Source organism: Chanos chanos, chromosome 9 (genome assembly GCF_902362185.1).
Source record: "Chanos chanos chromosome 9, fChaCha1.1, whole genome shotgun sequence".
NCBI classification, from domain to species: domain Eukaryota; kingdom Metazoa; phylum Chordata; class Actinopteri; order Gonorynchiformes; family Chanidae; genus Chanos; species Chanos chanos.
The window spans coordinates 15,285,957-15,298,369 of record NC_044503.1 but is presented as its reverse complement, the minus strand read 5'-3'; the positions used below and the strand labels follow the sequence as shown (position 1 = coordinate 15,298,369).

Here is a 12,413-nt window from a genome sequence, read left to right as displayed (position 1 = left end):
TATCTCACATCTAGATCCAAACCAAGTCCCTGTGCATTCATTAGTTTCGGCGGGTTTGGGTCTTCTGTCAGCCCATAGAGATCCTTCAGTTCCTCCTCTTCTCAAAAAAAAAAAAAAAAGGCACTATATTAATTTTGTTTTGTTTCTTGTTTTGTTTGTTTTTGAGAATGAGGAGGGCATGGTGGTTTGTCTGAGGTTTTGTTTGTTTGTTATCATGTATTTACTTATTTATTATTATTATTTGTTTATTCATTTTTTTGCAAATGCTATAAAGTTGTTATGCATATCATCTCATCTGTCAAGTCTTCCTCGTATTTGCTGCCTTGCTCCGCCTCCTCGTCACTGTAGTCTTGAAGATTACGTTCCCTGTTGCCGCTGGGCATGCCCGTGCAGTCTGACGCCTCCCCGTTACCCATGGTGCCATTCAGCAGTGTGCTGGCCGCACTCTCCATCTCATCGATGGTCAGCTCACAAGCGTCAGCAATCTCGTGTTTCGTCGCTGCCACGAATTTTGGGTCTTTTGCATACTTTCCCAGCCCCTCCGATATCAACACCTGAAGGCAGAAAGGACAAAAGAAATGAACCATGCCTCCTTGGCTTCCTTGACTACACAAGGCTTTGCTTGGCACAGTTAACCTCGGTCAATGCAGTGTCATTATTTTTGTTTTAAGAGTACTCCTTAGAAAGAAAGCTGAAGCAACTTCTGCTCTGTTCATCTTCTCCCTCATCACCTCTCTCACTAACTATAATCTCTAAACAATTCATGAGCACCACTGGATTAAAGAAAAGAAATCTGCATTCCTTATCTAAGCTCCTTCATATAGACTACCGTGCTGATCCTGATTTCCTCGGTGAAGACTGCATGAATACGAACAAAGTCTTGACAAAGTGACCAGCACTTTGCTTTCATCCTCATGGTCCGTATTTAGAGAATGGAATAGAGGAGGCAAAGAGAGAGGATGCTTTTGAAGACCTTTGTAAATAAGCTAATACAAACTAACAGGAAACAGATACAGACTGGCAGACAAAAAACAAACCTTCTTGTGTGCGACAGGTACTCACCGCCTCCACCAAGCTGTTAGCGCTGCCAGTCTTCTGGAGTTGCTGGCTTGGGTACTCTGCTGGGATCTGCAGGTGCGTGGAGGAGTGCATGCGGCTGGGTCTGTGTAAGGCAGGGGAGAGGGAGTTTGTCCTAGAGGGTCGACCTGGGCCCTGGGAGTACCAGGAGCTGTGCCTGATGGTGGCAGGGCTGCTGCTGCTGCTGGGTGGCACGCCGTGCCAGTCTACCTGGATCAGAGGGGCGTAGGATGGGGACGTGGCAGGTGAGGTGGCCCAGGAGCAAACTGAGCGTGTCGGAGAAAGTCGGGTATGGCTAGAGTCTAGCCCAGCCACTGCCATCACCTGGGTGACCAGAAAAGAAAGGTCAGAAGTTGACCAACCAAATTCAAGACAAGTACAGTTGCTCCTAGCAACATACACAAGTCAAAGAACGACTTGTCAACAACCCTCATTGCCAAAGTGATCTCCTGAAAAAGATTTGGGAGATGTATACATATATTTAAATGTAAATATGTGTGTGTGTGTGTGTGCGTGCATGTACATGTGTTAGTTGTACCTGATGCTGCATTAGCTGCAGAGGTAGTGCTGTGCATTGGTGACATGACGGGGAGAGTGGGATTTCGTCCTCACTATTCTGTCTCCGCAGACATTCGAAGTTGAAGCTGGCTTTGTGGTGAGCTAGAGCGTGGGAAAAAAAGGCTCATTAAGGAAAAACACTTTAGCTTCAACACAGACTTGTCTAAACAAAGTTTTCAACATTAGGAAGAACAAATGAAAATAAGAAATGCCTCACTAAGAATAAGGCCTGACTGTGTTTATGCCTCGGGCGTAAACTCTTGACTGCTCTGAGGGGTCTGATGCTCTCTCATACATATGTCATCCGGCTTAGACACTTTGACAAAAATATTACTCATAAATCGGTGTCACAATGAGGTTTACATTGACGTCCTTTTGATGAAAATAAGATCAAATATGAATCTTCTTCAATGGAAAGAAGATTAGATATGAATCTGTTTTTGTTGGCTGCTGTTTTATGGTGCCAAGACATTAATGTTGTGGCAGTATGTGTTATGTTACATGTATCATTTTCTACCAAATTAATGGAAAAGTAATAGAATGGAATCAGAAGGTGGTATGTTATTTTTTAACAGGGGGATGTCCCTATGGTCACTGACACTACTCTATAGATTATATAGGGAGATAGCAGGTTAACAAGGGGGATGCATTTTGGTCATTTTGCTAACAAGGGGGATGGTATCCCCCCTCATCTCCCTACAAATTGCCTACTGAATCTAATTTTGGAATTATACAGTGCTGTCAAACAGGTTTTGAACTAGGCATGCAAATAATTGACAGAGTGTAACCCACCCTGCGGAGTGGACAGGAGCAGTCGTCTCTTTGGGGATCTTTTGATTTCCTGGAAAATGGGTTGCTCCTGGTCGTCGTCATAGCAACACTCAGGGTGATGGTAGCCTTTGGGTGTCTCTGGGTCAAACTCACTAAAAGTGTCTTGATATTCCCTGTGTGACCTCCTTTAAGAATGAACAGACAAGAGATAGGAAGGAGGTGTATAACTTTGACTAGCCTGTGCTTCTTTCGATTTGTAAAGAAACTATCCTGGTATCGACATCCTCACCCCTGGCGATACCTGTCTCCAGGCAACATGTAGTCTTCTTCCTGAAACTCCTCCCCACTGTAGTACTCTCCTGAAGCACGCTCCTCATCACTCACATCACTGTGGTCGGAATCCTCTCTGCGGATGGTGGGGTAGCAACCAGCTGCCGAGTCTGACCTGAGTATAGCCAGAGAGTCACAGAGTCAGCTCTGCTTCCACATTCTTATATTTCTAAGACCCTCAGAAAGATGTTGCAACAGCCATCAGTCATGTACTACAGGTCCCCTAATGGTTTTACAGTGGCGAACCATCAGCGCCTTCAAGGTATTTAGAGAAGACCCTGAAATCCTCAGACGAAAAAAAAAAAAAAACGCATCTGGTTAATTCTATAATTAAATAAAATGTAAATAAAATGGATACATAATATGAATAAAATCATCTCTGTGTTGCTTAGCTTTAATATTAAGCGTTACGCCGACTTGTCTCTGTTGCTTTCTGTGCATGCACTGCGCATTTGAGTAGTTTTGTGTTGGGGGGCACGGCACAGAAGGCCCAGATCTGATAGGCATGGTTCGCCACTGTGGTTTTATGACAACTCGTTGGCCCAGACAAAAGAGTACATTTTTGCTTTATGTTGCTTAAAGCCTATGAACACCCAGGGTGTCCTCTGTACAGCAGTGGGCTGATTCTATGAGAAAACACAGCCAAATGCAACATCCATGGTGAGATTGTAACATCGAGATTATAGTAGATTATAACAGCCAGATTAAACAGTATACCTAACATAGGCTTCATAGTAGCGCGGTCTGTCCCAGCGGTATCCAGAGCAGAGAGGGATGGATGGATAGATGGTTGAATGAAAGAGACAAAAGGAAATGAGGGGACAGATACAACACGATGACTGTCTCACAAACGTTAGTCAGACAGCAGAATTTAACAGTTCATAAAATCAAGCAACAAACAGGCAACAAAAAGTGGTTTTCCAAGCAGCTTACTCATACTCGTTAAACACAACCTTACATCTTCTTATAAGGTTTCATTCAAAACAATAAATAAAAAAAAAAATCAAAGAATTGAGTCAACGACTACCATACACTCATAAATAATTATATTCAGAAAATACTCAAAAGTCATTATGTTTTTATGCATGTATGCATGCACTTGTTTATGGATTTATCAATTTGCATCTAAAAAAATAAAGCACACAAGCAAGACTACAGTTCTCTGAAAGTGTGAAAGGGGATAAATGAGTTGCACTGGCTCTCACTGACCTCCATACAAACAGCTCTCTGCACCAGTGAACAGGGTTATGGAGGTTTTGTTGGTTAGAGAAGCCCCAAGTCTTACAGTTACCAATAGTTATCCATGACAGACATTGAAGACACACTGCTGTGTTCAGCCCAGCGCTGGGAGATAGTTAAAAAGCAAACTGGACAAGAACGCTGCTAAACTCTTTATGTTTCAACTACCTGGGCAGTGACAAACTTTGGCATAATTTCTCTTGTTTGGCAAGGCAGACTGTTGATTTGTCGCAGAGCCAAAGCCTGTTATCTTATCGTTAATAAAGAGATCCATTTCACTGATAGCAGTGGTCTGCTTGGCAGGTCTCCTGTTTCACTTTGACAACAACCTCCCCTGTTGTTTTATTTAATTTTTTAGTTGCATTTCTTTGTCAGGTGGATCTGACTTTGAACCAGGTTTGTGAGGTTCTGAAGGGTTCAGTCAAGCATGTACTTCTTGTGAATCAATAAGACGGTTGGGACGGTCATACTGTGTGGGAATATAACCTTTCCCTCAACTGTGTGGTGCAAGCAAGGCAGTTCTCACTGTACACAGTCATGTGATACAATGTTATTGCAGTTATTACATTCCTTTAAAAGGTTTCTGACACTATGTCTCCTTAGTTACCCATCTACAGAGTGCAAATAATGGCTTGTCTCCATGCATGGCTATAAAGAACCGAGACAGACAGAGAGAGAGAGAGAGAGAGAGAGAGGGAGGGAGAGAGAGAGAGGGAGAAAGAGAGAAAAAGGGAGAGACAGAGAGAGACAGAGAGGGAGAGAGAGACAAAGAGAGAGAGAGAGAGAGAGAGAGAGAGAGAGAGAGAGACTGCTTCAGAGTTCACTACAACATCAGTAAGGAAAAAGTCCCTCAAACTGACATCTTGCTTTTTACTTCTGCAGACTCTAATGATATGTGTCTGAAATGTGGGGCTAGATAAGCGGTGAGATATGAGAAGGGTTTGAAAAGACAGTTGGGGATACATTACTCAATCTGAGCAGATAAAGGAGACAGTTTACTGTTTGGGCAGTCATTATAACCTTTGACCGTCTGAACTGATTTTGTAACATTCTTAATGCAGGCCAGCCAAGTGCTGAGTTTGCTGGATTGGAGTGATGTGCTGAGTGATTAGATATCATCAAACTGATGAGCTGAGAATGCGATGAAAGTCCTCATAACCAATTTTAAAAAAATCATTGAACTCCAGAGCCACTTGGTCCCACTTTCACAAAAAAGAAGAAGAAAAAAAAAAGAAGAAAAAGGGAGATTCTGGCCACCTCAAACGAGCACATGTCACAAGGAGACTGACATATAAAACTCCCTCTGTCTGCCTCTCTCCCTTTCCTTCTTTTTCTCACCTTCTGAAAGGAGATTTCAGGTGAGATTCTCCATCGCTCCTGAGGTTGAGGTAGGAACCCAGGGAGGACATTCTGCCGTCAGACAGCCGGTCTGGGAGGGGCCATCTCTGCCCACCGCTTGTTGGCACGTTGGCATTGTTTAGGTTGGTATTGGAAGGCTTGGATGACCTGTGGTAGGAGAAGTCAGGGTTTGGGTGGGGGTCCTGATTTGTGTTGTAGAGTGGATGGGGGAGAGGCTCCATCTGGGCATAGTAAGGAGGTGACAAGACTTGCAAGGGCCTTTGCGTGACATTGGTCAAGAGGACAGGGCCTCTGTGGTCCCCATTCACATGGTTGAGATGGTTCCCAAAAAGTCCACCATTCCTCTGGGAGAGACAGAGAGAAATCGAGTCTAAGAAAACAGCGTCACACCACGATACAGCAACGGAACTGATTAAAAGCAGTTGCTGGCATCTACGGTTAAAAATTGACAAAGGTCAGGGTTTTCCTTCTGCTACGAGTAATGTCAACAAAGAGAGAAGAGCTTTGTCATATGTCATTCTCAGGTATTTAGGTTGGTAAGTAAACAGCACTAAGGGCTTGGTGTTTGACTACTGTATGCCATCTGTACTAATTTATTTACCTGGAATCAGAGAAAAAAAATGGACATGTCTGAATACTGCAATCAACACTGACATTTTCAACAACATAAATTCATTTTAATGACAGTAATAGGAAGGATGACCTGTTTGCAATTACCTAGAGGCTGAATTTTTCCTGCTTAGTCATAAGTGTTTCCTCCTTCTTGACTCACTAATTACTTGTGTTGGCAGGCTGTGTTGACAACAGCTTGCACTGGTTTAAGTGGTTTAGGAATTTTAGTTCAATAATTTGCCCTAATTAGGCCTAGATTAGCTTTTTACCCTGTATATCTCATCTTCTTCTTCTGGGTTAAAGTCTACCAGCTCCTCGTCTTGCAGGTCACATGATATCGCTCGACGAATCTCTGGGCCAATATCGTGGAGTGTGCGGAGACCGGCCTGCAATGACCAATGGAGAGCAGCTCAGAGATAGACAGGGTGCATGATCTTTAACACACACTCATACACACACACACAAATATAGAGACATTCCCAAATAAAGGTAACTCCACCATAGTTGGGTGTTGAGCAGTTTGGAGTGATAAGTTGATTGGCTGCATTTTTAAAACAAAACATTTTGTTCAAGGGCTTTTACCACAACACTAAGGCTTCATAACTATTCTCACAGGCAAGACATTCTTGGAGAGAAGGCATAGGCTGAGAGATGGAAACACGTGTCACTACTCTTCTCCTATAATTACAGAAATAGACAAAAATCATTTCTGCATCACCAGATTCAGGTTACCAAATACAGGTTTGAGAAAGAGGTTTTTTAGTCTACTGCGCGTCATCGAAGCTGTGGTGTATTTATGGACAGTGTTTTTTCACATGTGAAGTATGCTTTGTGTTCACAAATGTTCACATTTTCTTTCCATTTGATCTGATAATGTCACAAATAGCGTTTTGCCTAAAGCACCTCTTTGGTTGAGACAGATTTTGCCTTATTTGGTCGAGGCAACATTTGCCTTGGCATTGAGTCAAGACAAAGACAAGCATCCTCGCTCTTTGAAGATCTCACATACCACAGAAGAAAACATATCTTGGACACCTTTTGGATGATGCTATCTGTTCCACGGAACTGCCTGCTCACTCAGTGACTTAATCTGTCTTTAGATGTTTGTGGAACTTAAACATGGAAGTTAAAAAATGAATAATTAAAAAGGAAAAAAAGCGTTCATTCTTAAATTGTTTCTTTGCTTCATTCTTAAATTGCTTCTTTCAATTTGCATTTTGTTCATTCATTCTTTAATTCATGCATTTTTCTTTCTTCCTTTAATTTTTCTGTAATGAAACAGAAATGTACAAAATAGCTTAGAAATAACTTTGAACTGCTCTTTGGAGAGGAAACGTTTCACTAAGCAGCTGAGGAATAAGCCATGCATCAGTTTGACATCACCTTGTCCCACCTTCTTTTCTTACAATTGTTTGCCGTAGATTATTTCCTGCATTTCTTGGTTGCTTTTGCATTTTTCTTATTCTTTGCATGTTTTTTGATTGTGGATGGCTAAATCCAGGGGAATGAAATTCTGAAATGGAAAAACTATCATGACAGTAATGACACGCTCTGTCTGACGTGAGCGGTTACGGCAGACAGAGCCGGTGTGAGTTCCACAGGCCAGAGAGGTCTTCTCACCTGCAGCGCGATGGTGGTGTTGAAACTGCCAGCGCGTCTTCCCACCAGGCCGAGCTCTTTGCGTTTTTTGAATTTTCTGAAGTAGTCTTGTATCAGGAAGGTGGCATAGAACTTCCCCACTGTCACCTCGTCATCTGGGTGCACAGATCACACAAAGACTAATGCCTCTTCCATCCTCAAGAGCCTGTCTCTTCTGATTCCCACCCTACCCCAACGCTCCGATAAATAACACCTTTGGTGTGCAGCACAGTATCAGGCAACGACATGTGACATGCATGGTAAGGACATACTGTAAAAGTTTGATATGTCTTGTCGTACATACACTGCCCTGGCATTCTCACGCGCGAGGTACAACCTTCTGGGATCCTTCTGAGGAAGGTAATCACCTCAAAATGTGAGACTCACACATTTAAAGACACAAGCTAATTCACAAAAATGGTTTTTTTCCCCAGATATGTGAGTTGAATGGAAAACTAAGCCATTTAAAGTTCACCACACAGTAAAATCAAGTCTGTGCTTTATTCCTGCAGAGGCAATGCTTCTGACCTAAAAAGGTTCTCTCCACCAGTTTATTACGCTGCTAGATTAGCCGTGAATGTTGGACTCTCCATTTACACATTCACTCAAACCCTCCTCAGTCACCTGTGCATTCCACATGATCATGTTCAGTACTCTGACAGAAATGTCTAGCTCCAAATAGCGTCATCTAAACTCATTTACAGTGGTTTTTGGATTGCCCGTTGTGGCAATGGAGGATAATTATTTGCAAATATCCGGCACACGTAAACATGAAGAAAACTGAACATTCTATCCATTTATGTCTCTGTGTGTCATCCAACTTGAAAATCTCCTCTCTCTCTCTCTCTCTCTCTCTCTCTCTCTCTCTCCCCCTTTCTCTATGTCTCGGGATCAGGCACACATTGTAACATTATTCTGGCTTAAACTGTAGGCATGGACATTGTCTAAATATGTCTAAATACGCTCTATTGTAGCAATGCTAGCAGCCAAGGGTGGAAGGAGAGTGAGCAATGCATAGATTTCTTTGCACTGATACATACTTCTTTTTTGTGACTGGCTGCTCTTTGCTGTTAACAGAGTGCAGCTAAGCGGTAGCAACACCTCTACAGTCTATTAAGAGCTCACAAGCAGCTTAGACAAAATGCATGTACAAGTGTATCTGTGCTGGTGTGTGTGTGTGAGTGTGTGCTTGCATGTGTGTGTGTGTGCCTGCACCTGTGTCTTCATGTGTGTGCATCAGTTAAAAGCACTTAAGAGGACAGAGCTAGGAGACGTAGGTAACCATTCCCATGCCACCAGTCTAATGCAAAACTGCTTCAGATAACTCAGCAAAGCAAGGACAGAATGAGTGAAACACTGAAAGCACAAGCTGAGAGAGAAGAAAAGAGACAGAGGCTGTGGAGGAGAACAGCTCAGAAAAACAAGCATTAGTTACTTAACACTACAGTTTTACCAGCATGCAAGTAACAGTCAGGCAAACACTAGGACGCCATCATAGAACAGGGACAAAACACACAACAGCCACAGGTCAGGGTAGAATGGCAAAAGAACAAAACAGAAGAGCCCAGATCCACGTGTGTCAATGTTGTAAAACAATGCACAGAGCACCAATGCACAGCTAATACAATACAGCACTTATACAACACAAACAAGGCTCTAACTCTAGCTTTACCGTTGACTAAAACGAGCTGTAAAGTGTCAGCTACAATGCTTCACATATAAATGCTTCACAGTGTAGTGTGTGTGCGTGTGTGCATATGTGAGAGAGAGAGAGAACAGAAGGTGTTCTGTTTGGAAAGAAAGAGGTAAGGAAACTCAGATGTCACACAACCTCTGTTAAGCCAATATGCAAACACAGATTATCTTTTAAATCTCAGGCTTTGACTTCCAAATGCCTGAGACGATGCAATAGCTGCCCTGACAGTTTTCCAGGAACATGTTTGCGGTTCATGAGATCACCGCTGAGAAGGTGTGTGTTATTTGGAAAATCAATAACACTGACGCAGCTGTTCTGAGGAAAACAGCATCCACGCATATGCAAATATCTAGCGCCTAAAAGAAATGGAATTTTAGTCGCTCACATAAATATACCCTGGAGATATCTAGCCCATGAGTGTCTTCTTGGATCAGAAATGTCATTCCACAGTAATGATTACTCTAATTCATAGCAAAAAGATGATTTTGGAATGTTTGCTTTAGAACTGTGTGTGAGTGTGTGTGTGTTTGTGTCTGTGTGCGCACTCTTTACTGACCTCCTGCTGGGGGCACTACTTGGTCCAGTAACTTTAAGCTGGTTCTCTTCCAGATCTTTTTAATTACAGCTCTCAGTTCCTCATTAGCTTGCTCCAGGTTCCCTAAAAAGAATGACAGAATTACAGCATTACAACTGCCTAACCTCCATTTCTATGTCACACATACACACAAAAAAAATGGTACTAACCTTGTCTCTATGTCGCAGGTCTTGTTTATTTATTTAGCGTTTATTGTCACAGAATTCCAGGAGTGTGATACTGAGGGTAATTAATCTACAGTCTTATTGTGATCTTTCGCTTATGGGGTAATTCAATCTGAATGATGCACTTATTGTAAGTTGCGTTGGTTAAAAGCATCTCATAAATGCCAAATTGTAAACTGCAAATTGTACTTAACAACTCAGACAGTGGGCCTCTATCGACCCCTGGTGGCAAGAGCAGGTATTGCTTGTCATGGACAGTAAATTCACATTTGAGCTTCAGAAAGGGAAAGAGAGAGAGAGGGAGAGAGAGAGAGAGAGAGAGAGAGAGAGAGAGAGAGAGAGATCAGATGACTTTCTGTAATTAAACATTCAGTGAGAACAACTCTCAAACCTTCTGTCTTGATCTTCAGTGCGGTTCTGACCAGGGCGAAGAGTGTAGCGTTAAACATGACTGTACCATCGCTGTTCAAAGGCATGTTCATAGCTACCAGCCTCTGGAGGAGACACGAGGACCAGACAGACACAAATCAACAAACAAAAAAATGGCCTCTCAGTCCTACATATACATCAAATATTTCAAATATAGTAGCCAGCATGTGCTACTAGACCCCTCCAGAGGATTCAAAATGCCACTGCATGCCTGATCTTCTGTAAACCAATACAGGTACACATCACTTCTCATTTCCCTCCACTGGCTCCTTATAACTGCCTGCATTAAGTTTATGTCCCTGATGCTGGGCTTCCAAATCAACCAGTGGAACTGCTCCTCCATGGACTGGTTCATTTATTAAGACCTAAGTTCCCTCTCGCCCGCTACGCGCCGCAAAGCAACAGTGTTTGGTGATTCCACAGTCCCACAGTGACTGGACTCCTTGTGTGTGTGTGGTTCCTGGATGCTGGAACAAGCTGCCCTCTCCATCTGCTTTGCTGACTCCCTTGCAATCTTTAAGAAGAGCCTTAAGACTCCTCGTTTCTGTGGAACCCTTAACTCCACAAACCACTAACTAAATCACCCTTCTATACTCGACCCCTACCTACCACCCCAACGACTCTGTCCTCTAATGCACTACTTATCACTGTGTTCCACTCAGCACCTCTGCCTATACTGACCTATGAGCACTGACTCTTTTCATGATGTAGCTTAATCTAGCAATTAACTGGGATACTCTGCATATGACTCTGTGAGTCTATATCACTTGTATCTCACTCTGTTATTTACTTGCGTGTGTGTGTGTCTAGCCTGATAATGAACTTGGTGGTGGCACTTATGTAACAATCAGCTCTTCAATGGCTATTTGTATTGTTTTGTACTCTGCCTGTATTGGAAGGCGCCTTGGATAAAAGCGTCTGGAAATGAATAAATGTAGGCAAAAATAAAAAATAAAAAAACTAATGGTGCCTAAGGGCCTGTAGCTCCATTAAATGTGTCCTAACCACAAAGCCCACTGAATGTCTGCATAACTGTGTATGTCTTAGGGCATTTAAACCAGAGGAGGAGAAGAAATAATGTAGCCTATTTCTCATGTGTATCTATACAAGTGTTTTAATGTGTGCATTTCTCAAATGGAGGGTGAAGCTATGTTTGCATGAATAATTGCAGGCAGTTTGTGTGTGTAAAATGCACAAGGTAGATGGCTGTATAAGTGTGTATTGAAACACACCCCCACACACCTTGCAGGCGACTCTGTGGGGACACAGCTTGCCAAAACCCAGAGGAGGCTGGATCCTGCGTAATAGGGTAACCACATCCAGGTGCTTAATCCTACCCCTGAGAGAATAACACACACACACACACACACACACACAGAAACTTCATCTCAGTTGAGTGTGTATGTATATGCTACCTAAATGGCACAGGTGAGTACATATGTGTAGATGTTTGAACATGCGAATGTGGGTGTGTGTGTGTGTGTGTGTGCGTGTGCGTGCAAACTCACTTGGCCTCAGGATCATATTCAGACCAGATCCTCTTGAATTCATCCAAATGATGAGGTCCCAGAATTGACCAATCACGAGTCAGATAGTCAAAGTTGTCCATGATGACAGCAACAAACAAATTTATGATCTAAAGCAGAAATCAATTATATTATATCATATTATATTATATTATATTATATTATATTATATTATATTATATTATATTATTTGGGTGTGTTCAGTGCATGTATGTTAGTGCCTTAAAAACCATGACAAATAAAAAGTTGAAAATAATGGTAAGACTCTGTGTGTGTGTGTATGTGTGTGTGTGTGTGTGTGTGTACAAACCAGAAAAGCACAGAGCATGTAGAAACTGATGAAGTAAACGATGGCAAATCCACTGCCGCATGTCTTCTCCTCTCCAGGGTTGTATTCAGACTCCGAGTCACACAGCTTC

The 12,413-nt window shown here is 42.5% G+C and overlaps 1 protein-coding gene across 1 annotated transcript in view; it reads right to left on the bottom strand.

The window, feature by feature from the left end:
• Positions 1-266: 266 nt before the first annotated feature.
• Positions 267-12,413, bottom strand: part of cacna1db (calcium channel, voltage-dependent, L type, alpha 1D subunit, b) — a 67,316-nt gene continuing 55,169 nt past the window's right edge. Inside the window, exons 31-44 of the mRNA XM_030783997.1 lie at positions 12,305-12,413; positions 11,977-12,104; positions 11,711-11,807; positions 10,431-10,533; positions 9,837-9,938; positions 7,567-7,700; positions 6,216-6,332; positions 5,314-5,678; positions 3,454-3,480; positions 2,708-2,851; positions 2,428-2,591; positions 1,616-1,737; positions 1,063-1,401; positions 267-554 (exon numbers count right to left, since the gene is read on the bottom strand). The exon at positions 12,305-12,413 is cut by the window's right edge and continues 51 nt beyond it. Coding sequence (XP_030639857.1) covers positions 267-554; positions 1,063-1,401; positions 1,616-1,737; positions 2,428-2,591; positions 2,708-2,851; positions 3,454-3,480; positions 5,314-5,678; positions 6,216-6,332; positions 7,567-7,700; positions 9,837-9,938; positions 10,431-10,533; positions 11,711-11,807; positions 11,977-12,104; positions 12,305-12,413 — 2,239 coding nt within the window. The remainder of the gene's footprint in view (positions 555-1,062; positions 1,402-1,615; positions 1,738-2,427; positions 2,592-2,707; positions 2,852-3,453; positions 3,481-5,313; positions 5,679-6,215; positions 6,333-7,566; positions 7,701-9,836; positions 9,939-10,430; positions 10,534-11,710; positions 11,808-11,976; positions 12,105-12,304) is intronic.